General features: G+C 35.6%; 1 protein-coding gene across 2 annotated transcripts; it reads left to right on the top strand.

Moving 5' to 3' along the window:
- The first annotated feature begins 6,563 nt into the window (after positions 1-6,563).
- On the top strand, positions 6,564-8,292 carry LOC138937644 (mitochondrial pyruvate carrier 1-like). Of its 2 annotated transcripts, XM_070304102.1 has the most exons (4): positions 6,564-6,761; positions 7,159-7,259; positions 7,848-8,018; positions 8,107-8,292. In XM_070304102.1, the coding sequence occupies exons 1-3, from the start codon at positions 6,703-6,705 to the stop codon at positions 8,015-8,017; spliced, it is 330 nt and encodes a 109-aa protein (XP_070160203.1). In that variant the 5' UTR covers positions 6,564-6,702; the 3' UTR covers position 8,018; positions 8,107-8,292. The 2 variants fall into 2 exon arrangements, with proteins under 2 accessions (XP_070160203.1, XP_070160202.1); XM_070304101.1 differs by having other exon boundaries at positions 7,848-8,292.
- The last annotated feature ends 14,581 nt before the right edge of the window (positions 8,293-22,873 follow it).

Below are 22,873 nucleotides of genomic sequence, written 5' to 3'. Positions count from 1 at the left end.
CTGGAGAATGCCGGGCATTTTTATTGGTTCCAGCTTTGGCTCTCCTTGAAACTCGGGAAGCCGATCAGCCGGACAGAAGGATCGTCGAATCTGATCTTATACGTGCCTATATTCCCTTCCTCGGCGACGAAGATAAAGGAAGATTTTTAGGACGATCGTTGCGTAAAATTTCGCACTTAAAGTAATCGAATCTTCGTGACTTTATTAGCGCCAAGTGCTTCGAACATAGATTAAAGAACAGTTCCTTGAGAGTTTATAATCCTGTTTAAAAAAAATCTCAACATATATAATGGTATATTTAATATATCTATCATTGGTTGTATTAAATATTGTGAATAATTAATCGCACGGTTTTAGAATATAGGATGTGTGGATCTGCATTGGATCTTTCAAGATCGAATCCGAATCTCTTCGGGTAGAAAACACCGAGAAGATACGGGAAAACTTCATTCGCGATACACATTTCCTCGATGTTCATTCACGAAGGCATCACGCGCGGACGCAATTCTGTAAAAATACACGGTTTTACCTCGGAGGTATATCACCCCGCCGCCTATATTCCCATCGCTAGCGATCCCCCGCCGTACAATAACATCCCGCTCTTTCCGCTTTTGTATTTTGTAAGTCAATTCGAAACATGAATCGTATAATAATTCAACGAAGCTAAGGAAAACACGACGGATATTATTCGTCCCACCTAGTCCGCCCCTCGATAGAGACTCCATATTTATGTGAACGCGGGGGTAGTTTGTACGGAACGATGGATCCTCACATTTCCGTACGTACATTTGATCGCTTTTAAAACACGCTTGTGGTTATTTTTACTATAAACCAACGAGATCGCAAAGGGATTGTATTTGGTGAATTTCGAAATCAATCTATACGACGGATGTTCGAAGTGTACGAAAAATTTTGACACAATCTACGCTTCAAGCGTGATCGATTGAATCCGAATGAATATAATGAACGAATAAAATGAGCAAGCTATATTTTAATTTAACTGACAGCTAACACTTCTCAGTTTAATCGACAGTTTTCAAGATTATGTTTATCCGAAGCAAAAATACTGGTACTTAAAAAAAAAGTTGTAAAACGTAAGAAACTTTCTGGTAAATGTGCAGGTACAACCCTGATTTTTTGCCTAAAATTATACCGGGGCTGCTACGTGGAATAATGTATGTAGTTCGCCATAGAAGTGAACTAGTTGCAATTCCAATGAGAAAACTGAGTGCTATGTGAGCTTCGTATCTCGACGGATTTCTGTCTTCTCGCCTCTCATACATATTGTGATTACTTCTGCGGCAAGAGGAGAGAGAAAGCGCGAGTAGAGGATGCGCATGTACGCACACATTTATCGTAGGACGGCAAAACGAAAACGCACTTTTACAGACATGACCATGTATGTAGATGCGAAAAATAGAAAGAAAGAAAAAAAAACAATTTTACAATTTATTAGAAAATATGTAGAGATGTTTAAATTGGCATTGAAGAAGCACATTTTTTTTTTTTTTTTTTTTCTAACAAAATCGCTTGTGCGTAATTAATCGTTAATCTTCAGCGAGACGAGAGTTTCGAGAATGAATAGTCGCTCCAACTGAAGAGCGAGATTGAAGTAGATTCTAAAAAGCTGGCTCGTGCGCGCGTTGATCGATCGGTGACGATAACGAATCGTTTCGTACGTACAGCAACAACGATCTTATCAATGAAGTTTCCATTTCCGTTTGCCCTCCCGCTCTCGCGCTAGTTCGCCGAGCTTTCCCTACACTCGCGCGTTTTCCTTTTTCTCCCCCCGTCCCCTTCTCTCTATCCTATTTTCGTGGCGCGCGTATTTTCTCCTTTCAACTCCGGCCTCGATATCCGGGCCGATGCTAAATAGCAGAAACATAATTCCGTGAGTGCGAGGAAATTGCTTTATCGCGCGGAATAATGGTCTGTATTCACGTGTAACCCTCGTAAGTCTCCTCCCCGATGCTTGCACTTTTCGGAGATTGCACGTGGCCGAACCGCCCACGCATCCTCTTTGCATCGTTTTGCGTCGCATAAATGCCGTATCGCTACGGCAATGCATTGGGAAAGGAGGGTAGGTTGAATGGTCAGGAATCGAACGTGACAGCTTCGCTATATCGGCGTTCTGACAAATGCGGAAAATCAATACCTTGCCCATAACACGCTATTCTGTCTATGCAGTAGCGAATTTCTGATGTTTACTTAAAGATACTTAAATTCGAGATATTATAATGAATACTATTTTACATTATACAATATATTCAAAATATTATATTATAATCTAGGAATTTTATTGATAAATTAATATTTTTTTATTATTACGTAAATTTATTATAACAGAAATGTCAAATCAAAACGAAAACTTTCTCAATTAAATATTCGCACTTCAAATTTTTAGCAAACGCATGTATTTCTAGAATATAATTTCTAATATATAAATCACTTGAATATATTCAAAATATTATATTATAATCTAGGAATTTTATTGATAAATTAATATTTTTTTATTATTACGTAAATTTATTATAACAGAAATGTCAAATCAAAACGAAAACTTTCTCAATTAAATATTCGCACTTCAAATTTTTAGCAAACGCATGTATTTCTAGAATATAATTTCTAATATATAAATCACTTGAGACCCAAACAATCGTGTATTGCTTAATCACACAACAATTCGCTCCTTTAATTAGAATAGATTTCTTTTTACGGGAATTTTTTGATCCTGAATTATAAGCTCGGAATTTAGCAATTAATGATACATGTAAAATAGAGGCATATTTATAAACACATAAATTAATATAAAATTAAATCAAAAATTATCTTTTATTTAAAATGTTTAAATAGTCTTTCAAAATTAATATCCGTAATAATAGATTGACTTATATGCCATATAAGTCATATGACATATTTTATCCGGTTATTGCGCCGAAAGATACATACCTGCAGACAATTTCTTTTACGCCGGTGCCCGCGGCGAGAAAAATTGTTAAGAGAAATTTTTCTGACTTTAAGTGACGTTGATGTACGAGCGTAACCGAGAGAACGCCTGCAGGGAAATGTCAGATTCCTTTATTCCCCGCGAAAAGCACAGAAACCAACACCCCTAACCGGATAGCGCGGTTCTGTAATTAAGAAGTATGAATTATTAAATTATGCGCGAGGTTATAATACGAAAAGTGTAAATTTTCGCGATCGTATGGGTAATGATTTTCAAAAAAAGAGACAGGAAAAGAGAGAGAGAGAGAGAGAGAGACTTTGTAATATTAAATATTTATAATTTTACATACAAGCTGTCGATCTATCCATAATAGCATATAAGATAAAAAGGATGAAATATAAATTGTAAGATTTTTGAACGAACGTTATCCGTCGGTCGGTCGGGAATCTGGCAATCATTCCTTCTTTAATTGCGCACTAATTAGCTCAGCATCAATCAGTAGTAGTGGCCGTTTCATACGTCGACAGGAACTGCAGCCTATAATTCGATCCGTACGTCGAGTTCTTTGCGGTGGGCAATTAAAAGCATTGTCGGAGCGAAATACACGGACAAACTAAAAGGGTTCAAGATTCGTCGAGAGAAAAGACGCTTTCGTTTCATGTTTAGGTACAATCGGTAATTACAAATCGCGAGTGTAATTCTAATGAAAATCCCGACTTACATACATTCAGGAATGCAATGATCGCGACGTGCAACAAGCGTGACAAAATTATAAGAGAAAATCATAAAAGTATAATTAGGAATTTGTAATTATTGGACAATAAGCTCTTATTAGATTACATAATATATAATAATTATTTTACGTAATATAAATATATAACATATCGAGAATTCGATCTATCGTCTTACTATATATTTTGTATTATTCACTTAAATAGAGAGAGCGAAGATTTAGTATCTCTCCATCAAGTAGAAATGCTAATTTATTAATGTAAATTTACAATCACACGCGAGACGATTTGACGACAGTATAGTTTCCTTCGTCTCGGATGCGCCTCGAACTCACACGGATACGCGACTTTTTATTCGCAAGGGGGATGAAAGTCATGTCGCGCGGCGAGTGCTCGTCGACGTTTTTCTCTGAAAAGAGAGCAGAGCGGGGGTGTTGGCAAATACGTAGGACGCATTCAGATCAGTCTCTCGGCAGATCGAAAAGAGGGGAAATCCACCGAACGGGAACGACGACGGCGAAGTAGAAAAGGTTTTTCGGAGCGTGTCAGCAAGAGACATCAGAGGCCCCGCCATTTCCTCCGGTCGAATACAAATGAAATACGTGCGAATGTATCGCGCATTGTCGCTTTGTACTTCGCAGGGATCAATGCGTGAAAGAGAAAACTTCGTTTCGCCAAAGTGTTGCTCTCTGCGTCCCGTGCAAATAATTAATGAACTCGTCGTGCCTCAAATAATTGCTTCTTCTTGACGTAATTCAATTTATCATTACGGTATAAGATTGCATGTCTTGTCTGCACTTTGATGTGCCAAATATATGTCAATATATCATTTTTATATAAGCCGATTAATTAAAATTTTTATTTTCTTGACTAATCTATTAATATGCATCGACAAAAGTATCAAAGTTTCTTTTCATTTTTTGGACGTTATTATCTCTCTCTCTCTCTCTCTCTCTCTCTCTCTCTCTCTCTCTCTCTCTCTCTCTCTCTCTCTCTTCTCTAGAGTTTACATCCTTGAAATAGAGAAGAATTAAGTGTTATAAATGTAACGATCTCGAAGGATTCTCGAAGCAGTTGGAAAATCAGAATAAATATTGATACACGTCAAAGGGAACGTCGCGTGTAAATGACATTCCGAGAGGATCGCGAGATGCAACGCGGCTCGTAATATACGTGAGACGGAAAATAGCGGCAATACTCTTGAGTGCTTTGGATGGTGGCCTTGGAGGATCTAGGAAACTACGGGATAAAGGATTTGCTTTCGCAAAAGGGGGAGAGAGAGAGAGAGACACTCGTGCGAATGCTACATACGGGAATGCATATGCAGGGAACATAGCCGGTTCTAGGCGCATGGACACAGGGGTGCTTGTCGGGGCGCTCGATACGTATCTAATCGAGATGTTCTTGAAAATTGGACACAACGTAGCGAATGAGAAAAAGACACATTTCCTTCTTATATATTACATACATTAGATAAAAGAATTTCGTTCTTTAAAATCTCGAAATTCTTTTATGCATCTTAATATATTTTTAATGGAATGATATTTAAATATTAAATATTTTGTAAACAGAAAATAAAACAGCATAAGAATCGAATATATCACAATATCTGTATTAAAATTGCATATATTTTAAGAATTATATAGCAAGAGAAAGCAAAATCGTATTAAATATTTTAACGACATATATTATAATAGAATAGTTGAAAAAATAATTAACTACATGAAAAATATGAATATCCTTTAAATTTTGCAAAATGCTAAAAATAAAAATGTATTAATTATTACAGAAATGAAAGCATTTCTTTAAAAACAGATTATTATAATGTAAAACAATTATGTTTCCACATAAAATAGGACATCAATCGTAAACCAAAATAGTCTAATACTATCATAGGAAAAAAAGGAAGACTCTGCTCCAAGACTGGAACAATCATGGTCGCTTATCGAACTTGAAATATCGTCAAGTCGAGGGTGCCGGGTTCGCCTCGACACACCGCTGGTCTTCTCGAGGGTCCCATAGTCCATCCCCTTCCTAGATCAATAATACCATTCCCGTGGCGGCGCATGCGCTCCGCAGTATTTCTCTTTACAACCCCCATACGCGAGCTGGTTTCCACCCCCATTGAGCCGCGCTCACGATGCTGCGTACCCCATGCAACATTCATAGCGCCATCAATATTATACGCGCGAAATAATAACTTGTGCATTTATTATGAGGGGGTCGGCTTTCCTTGCAAAGAACGATATAAAAAAAAGGGAATGCGCTCTCAGATCATGATAAATACGCGTGTAAACTGTTATGCAAATCGATCGACGAATGGTGAAGGGTCGTGAGAAAAGATGGATCGGTGTGTGCAATTTGTCCAGTGATCGATCGTGAGAAAATTAGCTAAGCAATACGTATAAATAAAGAATTTTCTATTCAATTAATCGAGAAATTATCTATTTTCCATAATAATATACATTATTATTATATTATATATACCGATATTTATAAACAGCGTAAATAGAAAACGCGGAAAATCTCGATTAGAAATTTCAGTTCTCTCACATGATCCAAATGTCAGTTAGTATCCAGTGATTGAAAAGATCACGCATATCTTGGCTATGCAAATCATAAAAGACGCGCGTTAAGTAGTTTACGTCAGAGCGACTTAAAATAGCGAAATAAAAATACGAAAAGTACAGACACGTTGCTCTGAAAAATAATTTACAATCTTGTCTCTTATCGTAATAACGTCATTTTGCTTATCATGCGGCAGTCACAATGCTTGCGAAACAGTGTGTTCGTATAAAAATCAATTTTAATTTTATCGCATTCCGTTATCGCAGCGATAATGGAAACAGCGTAATTGCTCGGAAGTCAACTATGTTTTCGAGTATCGGCTTTACCATCGTTTGATCTCGACGTCTTTCAGTTAGAACTGTCAATGTTGGAATCGTTTTGGTTATATATATGATTTCGTGGTAAATGTGATTAAGAATCGTTCTTATTACGGAAGAAAATTATTTGTCTTTCATCATGTTTAATCGAATATCGAAATCTCTGTTAACTAAAGAAACGAGGGATTATTTAATGAGGTAATATTTACATTCAATTTACATATAGTGTGTTGAAAAAACATCATATATGATATTATAACATATATGTTTCATTTTTATTCAATTCAATTTTATTAGCAATTTTTTGACAAGTTTAAAATAGATTTTTTCCAGTCTAGATATCGAGATCTGTCAATGTAAATTGTAATGTTTGTAAAATTTTCTTTTTTTTCCAAAATTGTATATAAATGTAATTTTATATTTTATTCACATTATTTACAAATTGTTATAAGGCTAATCTAAAAAAACAAAATTGTTTCGTTAATCATGACTGAATTATACATTCGTATCTCCCTGTCGCTCTCTCTTCCTGGCTTGATTGGTACTTTAGACCATTACAAGAGCGCAATTTATGGAAAATAAACTACTTTTTCAGCACTCATTTCTGGGGTCCGGTATTCAACTGGATGATACCTATAGCGACCATATCCGACACGCGAAAGCATCCGAAAATCATTAGCGGCAAAATGACTGTGGGTGAGTTGGACCTAACTCTATTGATGGACCTTTCGAAGAATTCATTCTCCATCTCACATAATAATCATATATCGCGACAGAGCGAGAGAATACGCGACGAACAGTGAGAGGAGGGGGAGAGGCAAGAGAGGGGTGACGAGAGGGCCCGAAAAGGGCCCATAAAATAATTGCTGCTCGAGCGCAGCAAATATCCGTTTTATTTCTTAATGAGCGACACGCCGCGAATATCTGAGATGCATATCGATCTAAAACGAGTTTGTAAATAAATTGCTACAGCGAATTGTTCTAAGCCATGTTTTTAATCGTTTAATTTGAATGTAATACTTGCTCTTCCCGCCTCTCAAAGACTTCTCTGATTGTGAGCCTCGTAAATATGTTTCAAAACACGTTTTCATATTATACAAATAAAAAGCCACTCTAAATTCCTCTATTCTCTTTTAATTTAATAATTAAATAATAAATTATATATATAATTTAATTTACATATTAGAACTTTCTTTAATCTTATCTTGCGAGAAATGACAAATATAAATTTTTATATTGATCGAATGTTCCTTATTTGATTCAATCTTTTTTCCAAATTTTCAGCCTTGTCCTTGTATTCCATAGTATTTATGCGATTCGCTTGGAAAGTACAACCACGAAATTTGTTACTGTTCGCGTGCCATATAACTAACACCGGAGCCCAATTAACGCAAGGTTACAGGTTTGTTGACTATCACTATATTCAACAGGAAGAGACCGATCGGAAGAAATGATGTAGGTAATCGGTAGTCCTGCAAAAAATGGTCTGCGCGAGTACAAATGCAAAAACTCGGCAAAATTAATCAAATTTGTCTCTTTATAGTTTGTAGGTTTTAAAATAACTATAATTAAATATATATATAGTAAAATGACAATAACATGATGCCGATAGAGAGGCATCGCAACATTTTTATTCGAGAACGGAGTAAGAAAAATTATACTATTATATTTAAATTTAGAACACGAGTATAAAAAAATCTGAAAGAAAATCTGATACAATTATAAAAAACTTTGCAATTTTTCTCATTTACATTATCATGTGTAAATTATATTCGCAAATATATTAATAAAATATATTATGTATATATAAATTCTGTTATACATATATCTTATCAACTAGTAATGCTCTAATACTCATAGCAAACCTCACCGTTGCTCAACAGTTTTTATATCAACAATTTAGATTAATGCAAACAATGGCAGCGCTGCATTAGATTTAACCATCGCAATTATTAAAACGTATGCACGTAAGCGTGTAATATATTGTAATAATTGCTAATATATTGTAGAAAGCCAATTCGCTCGAGGGTCTGGCGTAATGTATTCTGGCGCAATGTTAACATTGTTGCGCATATTCCGTTTATTAAGTTATTCCGTTATTATTCTTGTGGTAATTGTAGCTAACGCAGTATTTACGATTCAGCAATTGCGTGCTACAAGGAGACCGATCCAAACACGCTCCAAAGATATATGTAACGTCTTGCTCTTTGTAAAATTATGTATCTTTTCTTGATCGTAACTGAAATGACAAGATTCTACGCAGTTTTTCTGAAACGAGATACTTGATATTTATGACCGCCGTTTAAATACCGTAGACGACGCTCTAGTCTTTTATATATCGTTCATATCCTACATTCCTTTCATTCGTAACATCTTTAATAAATTAGAATTAATGCAATCTCAATAAAAACTTGGCACGCGTCTTCCTTTCACATTGTTTTGAACTTTCTAAATATTTATTTCTTTTATTTTCTAATCATATAAATTTTCTCTGTCGGACAGATAATTTTACTGAAATTCTGAAAAATGCATCAAAGGATCGTTTCTTCTATTTTGTATTTTTCTATTCTTCAAAATCTCTTTCTTTTTCTTTCTCTACTTTATCTTCTTCTTCGTCTATCGTTACTTTTCCGATCGTATCCGAAGGGCATGAGTTTATTTGACTCGGTCCGAAATTCGGCTGTACGAACGAATGTATAAGGAGAGCAATAATTTTCTGGGGTGGCCTCTCTTTCTCTCTCTCTCTCTCTACTACAAGGGCGCGGGGCACGGCTGGCACTCGATCGTGCTGGGGGTCATTTTATGGGATCTGGCACGGATCAGACGCACGAATCTATCCTCCGGTATATTCCGGTTTTTCCGAATGCTAAGCCGCGCTGTCTTTCTCTTTCCAATATATTTTCCCTTTCCCTCTTTCTCTTTTCGTATCTCTAGTCCTGTTTAGGGATATAAAATCCACCCCCGACTAGCTGAATAAATATATATGGCCTTATTAGCCCTGCTTGGCGTCGATCAAGCGGCACGCCCTGCCGGCGCTTCTTTACCGCTTGCATGATGAAAATGTTTCGGGTGACGTCATGTGACAATTTCTTTACAGCTTGTTATAGTCTCAACAAGTAAAATATTAATTTCTATCTATAATTTACGTCTTTAAAAAAATTAATAAAATAATATTTTTAATATTTATGAATACGTGTTATGTTTCGTATAAAATTTACGTAGTCTTAAAAATATTTTAATTTTCGCTAATCACACGTATCGGAATCGCTTCTTACGCAGCCAACTCTCAATAAGATAAATCTGACGTTTTCCATTCATGTTCTTCGGTCCTGCGGGTTTTGTCAAGCCCGCGCGGAAACAATCGCAGAATCGGACGTAGGAAGGGACGTGGAGGAGACGAGGAGCGACAGGGAGAGTCCTGCGGGACTGATTTCACAAACAAATGCCGCCGATTGAATCCTGGCATGTTGCAAGATGGATCGTCCTCTTTGAATCACAGATTACCGGCCGTCTCTGCCTTCCATCTCGCTTCGCGTCGTATCGTTCCTTCGTACGTCGTTCTCTCCTCCGTTTCGTCCTTCCCGCTGGTCATCTCGCTACTTCGTCCTTCGCTGAGGCGCCTCCATCTCCGTGATCGGTTCCCTTCCAACAGGCAGCTCGGCAATTTGCCACATGCCTACGCAGCTGCGACTCTCTCTCTCTCTCTCTCTCTCTCTCTCTCTCTCTCTCTCTCTCTCTCTCTCTCTCTTTCTCCATCTCGCTCTTTCGTTACTGACATCTCGAATCTTTCGTCAACTACGACTGAGTTGGGCGGAATTGCAAGATATCGCGGAATCAACGGATTACAAAAGACATTCGCATCGATCAGAATCGATATGTTAAAAAAAAATTACATTTAATGCAACTAAAGATTAAATCGAATATACATATATTTATAAATCGAATATACATTATCAAATATACCTATATTACATACTTCAATTGAAATGGATCAGCGATAATTTGCAAATAACTTTATCGACCGTTTATGTACATTTGATGCAACTGATTAAATAAGCGAATTATTGAATATGGCCATCATATATATTAATAATGGCGAGAGAGACGCGTTGAAAAGACAAACGGAGCATCACTAATTCGATCGAAATCGCGCGAAAGACGGCGCTTCGGGAGCATCGGGCATAATCGAGGAACGTTTCCGCCCGTTTTCGGTTCAAAATAATTCGATGAAGAGGAAAAGAGCGCTGCCGCAAGCGAAATGAACTGTAAAGCGGAATGCTCGGATTGTAGAGTCGTCTCCGTGGAGTTGCATGAACTGCGATCGACGGAAAAAAAGAGGAAAAGAGAGAGAGAGAGAGAGAGAGAGAGAGAGAGAGAGAGAGAGAGAGAGAGAGCCGAGGGGAACGACCCTCGTCTCTCCGAGACTTTTCGACGCTTTCTCTCTGGGACGATCTTTAAATTAAGTGCGTCAGCTTATGACGCCCATGTAAAATCTTGCAGGGTGGATTCTCGATTCGCGTGCAGTAGTCGAGAGGAAGGACTTCTGAAATGCGTAGCGAATGCGCGTTCCCGGCGGGGACCCCGAGGGTGAAATGAATCAAGCCCACCCTCACCATGCAGGACATACATTAGGCTGACACCGGACTTACCATTCGGAATGCTGACGATTTCTTATGTCAGGGGACGAAAAGGAATAAGAGTATGTCTCTAGAAAATTGAGGAAATATTTCGTGGATACGAGAAGAAAGAGTTCTCTTTTTTGTCATAATCGTTAAGTTTCAATATATATTTCCGATTTTATATAAATATAACAATAATGTACTTTCTAAATGTATGAATTATATTTCATGATCTTTCACGAATTTAGTAAAGGAAATGACTTTCCCTTAAAGAGAACGATTTCAGCCTTTTTCGAAATTTATTATATAATTTCGCAATAAAAAATAAATTATATTAAAATCGGATATTTTGACCGAAACTTGATGGAATCTTCGATTCTTCTAAAACTATTGAACCGTCTAAACCAAACGAAATGTTATCGTATATCAGTCACTATCAAAACAAAGAAAAAATATGTGCTTTGAGATCCATCGAACACGGTTATAAAAAAGATGACTAGGAAACATTCTGCACCAACGACGAGACGTACAAATTCCTGGTGGATTCATAAAAATGTACTTTAGCTACCCCTGTAAAAAATAACAGGAGAGTCGGGGCGCGACCATAAGAGCGTGAGTGCGCGCTATGTTAAAAAATCATGAGGGTACCACATCTTGCTCATCTCATCCCCCTCCGAAATTACATAAATTCGATAATTTTCTTTCCCGACAGACATCATAATCCATCAAGTCGTACAAATAATTTCGAATAGTATACGCGTTGTCTCTTTTTCAACTTTTTGAACAAATATATAATTATATAATTCGAATAACTTGACAGAAAATTTCCAAAATAATTTCGGAAAATAGGAACGAATGTTCGTCCATTTCCCGCGAATATGCCCACGACGAATAAGAGACTAAGATTCACGACGAACGTAAGAGTGCGAAAGATTATGGGGTTGGGCTGACTGGTCGGCGCACTACGGCGAAATGTTTTCGTTCGAGGGGGAGGGAATGGGCCAACGTAGATGGCAACATAATCCCCGATCGAGGAGCCTGGCACATGGGAACATGGGGGACATCTTATCTTCATATTACACACCCGCGATGGTTCTCAACCTGAATTGTCAGCAATGTGTTTTCAGACCCTCGCAGATATTCGAAAGCTGATAGATACAAATTATGTAGATCGATAATAGCGAATTATTTTTAACAATTATTTTTCATTTCGTTCCTAAAATATCGAAATGAAATTAATTGCTACTCATTAATTGCTTCGTACCATTAATAATAATTAAAAAAGAAAACAAGTTTATTCCTAAAAGTTCATTGAAAGCAGTTTTACGGAAAAAATTGTATTTTGATACGAAAATTTCCATTTTATATATTTTCATTCTGAAAGTAAAGTGCATTCCTTGCAGTTTCTCTATTAGTACCAACCGATACATTCCGCCACGCGAAATCGATATCTCACGAGATTAATAAATGTCGCATCGACTCTGGAATTGAATCGATCGATGTCGTATAACATGCTCTTGGATCGCGTTACCTTAAAAGTTTCGCAGAGAGCAGTAAACAACTTTTGCTTCACGCTGGGCGAGAATCACGCGTGTTACCGCGCGGAAGATCCGGAAGTAGATGGACGTGCATGCACGTACACACGCGGATACGTCTACAAGCTCGCATATAGAACGATTTCAGCGACTGTGAGGATGGTTTATGACCCGTAACCTTTCTACCCCTTCGAGGCCCCCCTACCTTCCATCGCGGATCTCCTCTATTCCGAGCAACGTGACTCCATCCCCCTGTAAACTCGATCCAATATATTAGGGTTAGGCGGGAAGAAGCTATCGACGCCGACCTACCGAATCGCCGTCTACGCCATTTCTATCCGTCGAATTTTCGGATTCTCTTCAAAATCGCTCCATGGTTTGGATTCCGATAATCGATGGAAAAACTAACGGAGAAGTTAGCCTTAGAAGAAATATGCATTTCGCAAACGACGATTGCGTTCTTCGAATGAAACGTGAGATATTTTATGCATTGCTGCAGAAACGTTTAATTATGATCCTACAAAAATTAGGTTGTTTCTAGATTCTGAGATGTAATAAACTATTTAATAACTAATATATTTAACATATTAAAAAATAAATATATATATATATATATATTTATTTATTTTAAAAAAATATTATATTTTATATAAAATATAATATTTTTGTTATAAAAAAGATGTAATATAAATATTATATATAACATTAGTTAATTTTACTTTTATAAACTTATAATCATGATTTTGAGGGATTAAGAGAATTCTCCAAGAATCGTTACTGATATCTAGAATTACAAATCAGCTTTACACGGCTGACGAGAATCGCGATAACGTGCGACTTTTTTCCCTTCGATTTCCATTTCCCTCGATATGCAGTACTTCGATATTCTACTCTCCAACTGAGCACTACAAGGGATTTCGATACGTTCCGCTAGACGCTGGGGTTGGCAACTTTGAAGGATATTTTTTATTCATGTGACGTGTTTGAGGGCGCGGAAAAACACATTCTCCCGATCCAAGCTAGGATCGAACCAGGCGAATCGTACTTCCACCTACGTCTCTCGGCTAGGATCTTCAATTTTAAAATTCTCCCCGAGCCGAGTCTACGCTTTCGTCCCTTCCGATCAAGATGAACGAGCCATCGTAAAGTAATTCGGTTGAAGCGCGAAAGCTGGATAGTTTTAATTCTGACAAACTTTAATGCATACGTGTAGTATTGTAGCTTCTCTTTTACCTAGTTATTACAATTTGAGCAGTAATAAATTTACACGAGTTTATTTACATAAATTACATTTTATTTATATTTTATCGATCTATATATTCTAATAAATATGTCAAATAATTACGTATAATTGCGTATCTTAGTGGCATGTTTTAAGCAAAAACAATAATATCAAAGAAACGATTATATTTCCATTAGCTAAGGTTTCAGATCGTGCAATAAGAAGGTCAGAAAATTATGAAATAAAAATGAGAGAAAAATATGCCTCGATTTAAAGCAGAGCCCAACACAGTGTCTTTCCCACGCGGTTACGCGACAAAACGGCGTTCAAAAAAAGCTCTTTTGCTAATTGGTCACTCAAAACCAAAGGACGCGGGGAAATTCCCAGGGATCTTGCGAGACGCAGTACGTCCCGTGGGATATCAAGGAAATTCTACGGATCGGAGGCTTTTCAAATATTTAGCAGCAATATCCAATTTCGCCTTCTGTATCCCTACAATTCCTCATAGTTGATTCGCCGAGGCCGCCGTTCGACTAAAAGCCATTTTCGATCGATCGCAAGGTACATCTTTAATTAGAAAGCTGAAAAAGTCTGGTATAATAAAACATTGCGCAATGATAATAAAGTTAATTGCACTACGATCGATGGAACGAGTTTACTCTTCATTTTTACAATACCTTTTTTTATTAAAAAGAAATATATATAGTAATAATAGTATAATATAATAAAAATAAAAATATAATAAATATAAATATAAATAATAATATATATCTATATAATTCGAAACTTCTAAATATTAAAGAAAATTAGAGAACCATGTTTAAGACTCACATCGAATCAAAGATAGTTTTTAAGAATCCTTGATTCATGTAATAGATTTTCTCTTTCACCCTTTCAGTCAAAGCCTGTCAACATAATCAAGAAAGTTAAGACAAGGTGCACGCGTAAAAAACACTTTGATAAGTTGCTGGTTTCGCCAACAGATAATTCCAGTGTGCTAGAAAATTGCTGACACATAGTGGCTCGTCAATTTGGAAATGACATGGCGGTCGGTCGCGTGGACACCGTCAAATGGAACTTCTAAATGGGTAAGATATAAGAGTTAACACTCACAAGAGCGAAAGGAGGAATTAGGTGTCTGATGTATGAGCCACCGTCATCTACCCATTCGCTTCCGATGAAGCATGCGTCCTGTAAATGATGGTGACATTCTCCTCGCATCGTTCCTTCGAAAACATGATAAATTCGACAGAGATGCGTCGCGAAAATAAAAATTACCATCGCTAAATTGTCAAAAATTTAATATGCGAGAGAAGCATCGAGTGACTTTTCACATTTCTTATACACGAATTATTGAATTGTATTTTCACCCTATTTTATCAACATGTTTTTGCCGCGAACGTAAAAATCTGTAAAAATTGATGTCATCGACAAAACGGCGGGATCGATAAACCATACGACTAGGGGAGCGGTTCTTTCGCGCAAAGTTTGCAGATTTGATCTTCGCGACATGGACACGAGCAAACGTACGAGTCGGGGAAGTAGAAGCGGATGGCAGGGTGATGCATGTACCGTGTATACCGAGAAGCGAAGGGATGGCACGGAGAACGTGATCCTGTGACTGATCCGTGAAAGCGTGAAAGGGTTTCCACTCCTTTTTCCACCCCTTTATCCACCCCTTTATCCACTCTACGAGAACACGAGGGTGTCGCGAGGTGACGATCAATCACTCCGTGTCACAGCACCTCCCTTTCCATCCAACTGACATCGCCCTTTCACCCCCGCCGCCCACTTCACCACCCGCTCAGGATATTCACGTAAAGGATTTTCACCGATACGGCCGGCCTCTTCTTCAATTAAATGCATCTTCCACGCGATCTGTCTATATTATTCGCGCGTGGTTTTATTGCAAATGATATGTTAATTATTTTTATCAAAATCCTACGTCGAAAATGTATGATGCTTGTATTGCAGTATATATTTTCTCTTCTGCAAGATATCAGCGGCCGTGAATGAAAGAAAGAAGGAAGGGAAAAAGAAAGGAAGACAGGGAGGAAGGAAGGAAGGAAAGAGGAAGAATAGGCGGACGGCAAGGAAGAGAAAAAGAGCGATTAAGGATCATAGTGAAACGGGCACGCAGTGGAAATCGTAGGTCAAGATATCCAATGGCGCTTTTACGGGCCGTGTGTCCGCGTGTCGGGAGATACTAAAACTAATGTATTCATGAGATAATTATTTCTTGCATTCATTACGGGGCTGTAAAGTTTTTATTGGCCGCTGGCCGAGCCGGTAAAGCGCGAAGCACCCTTACAAAGTTAGATACGACTCGCTCTCTCGATTTCGTCTCCCTTTCCTATTTCATTCGGGCCCGTTTACGGCACATTTTTAAGGACAGTCCTTAGGACCGATAACCGAAACTCAAACAACTTAGCGATATCTGAAATGTTAAAAGCATTCTTCAATAATGTTTAACGGCTAATATTCTACGACAGCATCGAGCTATGTAGCGAAAGGAATACGAGACGCTTCGCTTTGCATTTTCATTTACATCGCTGAAGAACTAAAATGATAAATAATAATATTAAAAATAACTTCATCGTTGATAAAATTTCCTTTTAAATATCACATTTAAAAGAAAAAATGATATTGAATAATCAATACTCTCTATTGCATTATACATATATAGAACTATGTATATCAGTGATATCAATAATTTTGCTTCAGACATAATCTATATATGACAATAAAAATTTTATAATGAATGCACTTTAACATTTCTTTCCTTTTTAATTATTTTTAATTATATTATATACTTTACGTAGAGCGTATACATAATTAAATTTAATAGCGTATAAATTATTAAGTTTATATTGTAAGAATTTGCGTGAGTTTTAATTTTGTTTATTGCGTATAGATATTCTACTTGTATAAAGTCTAACATCGAATAGCCTGTATAATGAAACATTTACTCGATTAAAACGAGGAAAAAGTATCAATACTGCGTGAAAAATAATGATTAATTGGCCGCGCTGGAATATCGATGATGGCGCGACTGCTCGAGGAGCCTTATTCACCTTTGTACATCCGCCAATTATACCTCTTCAATTAGAGTCATTTCCGTGCAACATCGTTTCAAACATTAAATGATAAAAGGATGCTCGTTAAAAATTTTTTCACCCGCATGACGAGCCGTTTTTTCTTTCCCGTTTCAAATATGCAAATCGCGACTTAATGGCCAATCAGAGAGCTTGGTTGGAAATTACGCCGCGCTCTCCGATGTCTACTTCATTAAGCGTCTTTACAGCTCTGAAACCGCTCTCTCTCTATCCCGCGACTTCATTACTATTAAATAGACATCGTAATTCTCTTGTGCAATCCCGATACGCCGCTTGATAAAATACCGGCGTATCGAGCGACCGTCATATCATATTTCGATACGATATCGTATCACAATAAAATATTACAGATATATAAGTATCTGAATTTAAAAAAATAAAAGAGTTGATATATATGTTTGTGATTTTTGCAAATCTAGATTTGATCTTTGAAGACAAATACAGCAACTTGACGTGTTCATCCGTAACAAGTGCAAATTTCTTATTGAAATAAAAAATCGAACAATATAAAAAATCCAGAAATATATCTAATAAACATTATAACTTCGTAGGCACTCTTCAGATGTCCTTTGAACATCTTTTCCGCATTGCTCGAGAGTCTCCGAAGAAAATCGCTTAAAGGTTTCCGATTCAACCGACGTCTTATTAAACTCCTACAACGTAATCGAGGATTCCTCGTATCGATATTCTTTTAGTATTACAGAACCAAAAAACACAGTGAAAGAAGAGGTAAGGCAGATGATAGGAGGGGTTGTGTCCCAGAAGGACGAAGGCGCGCCGATGGAATATCAACAACTTCGCCGAGAAGCCTGAACAAAGAATGTTATTCTTTCCTGTATACTGCTCCCTCCGAGTGAGAAAGATACATCATACTTTCTATTATATAAAAATGTGTTTACGCGTTGCACACGAAGATGGGAAACATAGTTTTAAAGTTTACCATGTTTCGCAGCGTTGATAAAACTTAAGAATATGCCAACGTCTGTAAAACAGAGGAAGAAGGAAGAAAAGAATAGATTGAGATAAAAACAAAGATAGAAAATTTTTTTCGAATTTCTTTCTATTTTCCTCTAACCGTAAAAAAAAAGTTTCATCATTTTTTCTATTGTATATTATATTATTTCTTTTCTCATTACGAAATATATTCATTTTAATGTGTCTCTTCGGTATCTTCTCTTGTGCCATGTAAAAATATACAATACATATGAATGAACAGTATTTGTGAAAAGCTTCTCGTGCAAGAAACGACAAAATCGAACGATCCTTAAAAGATCGAGATTTAAGAATCGACATAAAGAAAAGCGAAAACCTTCGATATGTGCGAGGAAGAAGAGAGAGCTAATATACGGAGGTGGAGTACCGGAGGAAGAATGGAGTTGACGGTGCGAAAATCATGAAGACCGGAATCGGAAATGAAGCTCATCGTTATACACTACCCTGATGTCAATGGAAGAAGTCTGATTGAAGGACCGACCATCGCTCATTCGATGTACGAACAAGGCAGTTTACGCGACGATTTTTCTAATGATATATATAATTTGCATTTATTTAACATCTCTAGTTTTACATAACGAAAAAACAGTGAAGAGAAAACGATTTGTTTTAAGATTCGATATACCATATAATCAATCTTGTATATAAACGATACATGATTGTAAAAGAAAATCAGACGTTTTTGTGATTTATCACTTTCTTATTCAAATTTCTGACATTTCTGATCTATAAAAAAAAAATATCGCCGCTAATCTATCTTAGCATGCATGCACTTTTCTTGCAAGTTAAATGTTACTTACCGGAGGGATGTAAAGAGGAATGAAGAGATCGGATTTTTCCGACAACGGGAAGCGCGCTAAGCGAGAAGACGATCGATGCCGAGGGTGCAAACGTCGAGGCACGAGCATTTTCGCACGTGTTCACAGGCCTGTCTGTGCGATTCCCGTAATCCCGCGCGGCCCGCACTCGAGCTCTCGTTTCTCCCTGTAAAAAGGAGAGCGGAATTGAAATCGGCTTTCCGAAATTGCGCGCCGTCCCGTAAGCATCCCCAGGGAGGGAAATGCAAACACGCCCTCATCGAATGTGTGGTCCATCAAAGAAAAGGGAGATGACAAAAGCGCAGAATTCGGAGCTGAGAAAGAGAAAGAGAGAGAGAGAGAGAGAGAGAGAAATAAAGAGAGACGTTCATGTCGTCACTCTCTCAAGATCCGGGCCTTCGCATCTAAATCCAAAATAAATCCAAGAGAAGCATCAGAAGCTTCAAGTTCCGACAAACGTGCTGTTTGTACACGATTGGTGAAATGTGGGGAAAAATAGTTTCTTTGGGAGATTGAAAGAAAAGAATTAGTTATATAAGACATCACACAAGATATGATTTAAAGAATTAATGATGCTTCGGTATAGTTCTACATTACGATATTAAATATAAATAAATAAATGAAAACAAATATATATAATAACAGTATTAAAAAATAGTAACATTTCTTATTTAATGTGTTGTGTACATTATGATTTATTATTTCACTAAAATTTTTCGTTATTTTTCTGTTGTCACCGAAGATGCGTGTATTAAAATTGATGGATGATAAGATTAAGATATTTTTGAGATGGTCATTCATAAAAAAACATTAAAACTAAAAAATATAAAGATGTATAAGATACCATAACTATATCTGAATACTTTAAATATATAAGTATATCATATATTGTTAATATTTTACAAACCTGTTACAAATCAGCGACATCATGGACTCTTTCTCTAGACACTAACAGACATTAAAAATTTAAATTATAAAGCTACTAATCGCGTCATCTGTTGTAATTATGACATACTATAATCACAAAACTACTAAGATAAATGTGTTGTAGGAAATCAATTCTAGCGCCATCATACGAACATCATTCGAATCACGTACCTCTTTATTACGCATATTGTAAAAATCGATTTGTTTAAAAATGACGCAAAAAAATGCAATAAAAATATATATCATGCTTATTTTTACCACATAAATATATTTTAGTAATAAAATTCTAAAACTGATTTTATATTAAAATATTTTTAGGAGAATTTCTCGAATAAGATCAGTTTTATAATTAATTACTATATAGCTATAAAATATGAAAACTGCAAAAGAGAACATTGTTATATTTTTATTTTGATATATAAAAATTCAAAATAGAAACAAAACATGCGTATTATGTCGTTGTATCGTGAAATAAAATTGATGATAATTTTCTTCTTGCCATAATTAATATATGTTCATTTACAAAAAAAACTCATTTTTTCACAAATATATGTATTTTTTAAAAAGACAGCAGTTTAAAATAAATTAACTCACCTTCTGGTCGTGGTATACACTTTATAATGTGTACATAAATAAAAATAATATTATGTTCCAAAAATATTTAAAATATAATATACAATTTATATTGTAAAATCAACTAAAGTAGAATAAAATCACATAATACTTATACTACAAATCAACTAAAAATGCTGATACTGAAAAACTTTTGTTTAACAATTGAAAGATCAGTCACAGAGTACACATTCTTTCATTCTTGAGTTCCACTATAAAACTGACTACCCTTTTTCCTGAGTCTTGTATGGAAAGCAGTAGGGAATGTAAGCTCCACCCATTTCTCACTCCCACAAAAAATAAAAAGATCCAATTTTAGATTATATATGTATATATTATATCTAATTTAAATTCATTACAAAAATATTCATATGATAGAAAAATTTTGTCATTCCATTATATTGCTTGAATTATATTAAATTATATTTATATTAATATATCTATATTATATTCCAAATAAAAATCTTAATATTTCTTATTTCTATATAAAAAAGTATTTATATAAAATCCTCTTCTAAGCTATAATCTATTTAATAACACTCCTTTGCAGTATAACATTAAAACTCTAGTACACATTTTTTTGCAAGTTGATCAAAAAGGGTGGGTATCCTTTTTTAGAGAATGAAAAGGGGTAAAAGATTGGAAGAACAGAAAGGGATAAAATTTCTTTTCAAATTATGAGGGTATGTTATTGTGCTTATTCCAATATCATCTCGACAAAGAGAGCAATCAATAATTTCATTATATATTTATATTGTAGTTTTAATAGATATAACAATAAAATATTTAATGTTTGTCAAAATATATTTAAATATATTCAAATGATAAAAGTAGAAATTTTTATTCAAATGCAAAGCATGTATGTATTTTTGATTAAATATTTATTTATTTAGATAAAAATTATGATGTGTACTTCATAGAATTTTTTCAATGCCTATTTTTAATATTCAATGCCCCTTTTTAAATAATTAAAAATAATTTATAAAGATATATATGAACATATAAGTATGTATAAAAATAAAATGCAACAAAGTATTGCTTTTCGCAGCACTTCATAAATTGTAAACATATATCAGCACTACTTTTAATAATATAGTACATTTGGAATACGCACATTCAAAACCATCACTACTTGCAATAAGTCTGACACTCTGATTACAGTATGAAGCACACTGCCAAGCAAATTCAACGACAGCCTGTGGCAAACTGAGCTACTCTTTCCATACAGAGTAGTCTGCGAGGTAGATTCAATACGATCCTATCCAATCACAGACAGCTCTCAACCAACCCCCAGGAGTTTATCCTCCGCAAGAAACGTTGGAGAGGGATAGCAAACGGCAGTCTTTGGAACACGGAGCATGCTCTGACGGAGCAGTCTAAATCCCATGACCCATGCGTAGTACCCTATCAATTTTGACTGAAAACAGGAGAAAAAATTGACCAGTTTAATACTTATGTATCAAAGATCAATAAATGTCCTATTAAAACTTAATTTATTAACATTACTAATGAATTTTAACTTGTTTAACATAAAAATACTTATATATCCTATGTCTACAACATATTTAAATAGAAAATACAAAGATTTTTATGTACATATGTCATAAACTGTTCAAGAATCGTAGTCAATACTTCTGCTGCTGCAACACCCTTTTTTAGCAGCTACCCTTTTTTATGAGGAAAGGGGTGACTATACCCCTTTCAAAGGGGTTAAAATATAAAAGAGGGGACTGTGTGTGGCATCAGAGAAATCTCTTGCTACAACAAGGGGTTAAATGGCAAACTGAAAAATGGCAGTCAGAATTTATGTCACATTCACCGAGTTCTTTCTTATAATTATAAAATTGTGACATATTTGTTTATTTATTTTTAAGTTTCGAAAAACCATTTACTACATTTTATTATTAGAAAATATAGTTTCTTTTGAAATACAAAGATTAACGTTATGACAAATTAACATGGGATTAACAATACGCGTTTAATTGTGATTATTTCAATTATTATAATTACAAAGAGAGATTTGTGTACTCTGTTGTTTGTATGGCACTTTCTATAACCTAACAGAATAAACGGTTTTCTTTTTTTAAAAAGTATCATACAAAAGAATGATTAAATAATGTAATAATCTTACTCTTAAATGTAATTTGTATTTTTTCATGACCAAATGTGTTTGATATGTTAATCATCACAGGTAAAGAAAGAGATATTTTTATCAAACACTCGCAGGGGTTAGAATTGATTAGATCGAACTACTCTTTACCTACAGAGTTTAGAACAGACTTGTGAATACGAATTCCAGCAATCCAACACAGTTAGCGACACAGTGATGTTATATTATATGTAATAAAATAATCCCAGATCAAAAGAAAAATAATTTAAACATCTCTTGCTCGACTAGAAATTAAATAATATCATCGATTAATTCTTTTGTTATTTTTTCTCTATTATAACTTATAAATAGTATAATT

Source organism: Polyergus mexicanus, unplaced genomic scaffold (genome assembly GCF_030449975.1).
Source record: "Polyergus mexicanus isolate NDT 795.1 unplaced genomic scaffold, iyPolMexi1.0 SCAF_11, whole genome shotgun sequence".
NCBI lineage: Eukaryota > Metazoa > Arthropoda > Insecta > Hymenoptera > Formicidae > Polyergus > Polyergus mexicanus.
Note: the sequence above shows the minus strand (reverse complement) of the source record. Positions and strands in the feature narration are given on the sequence as shown.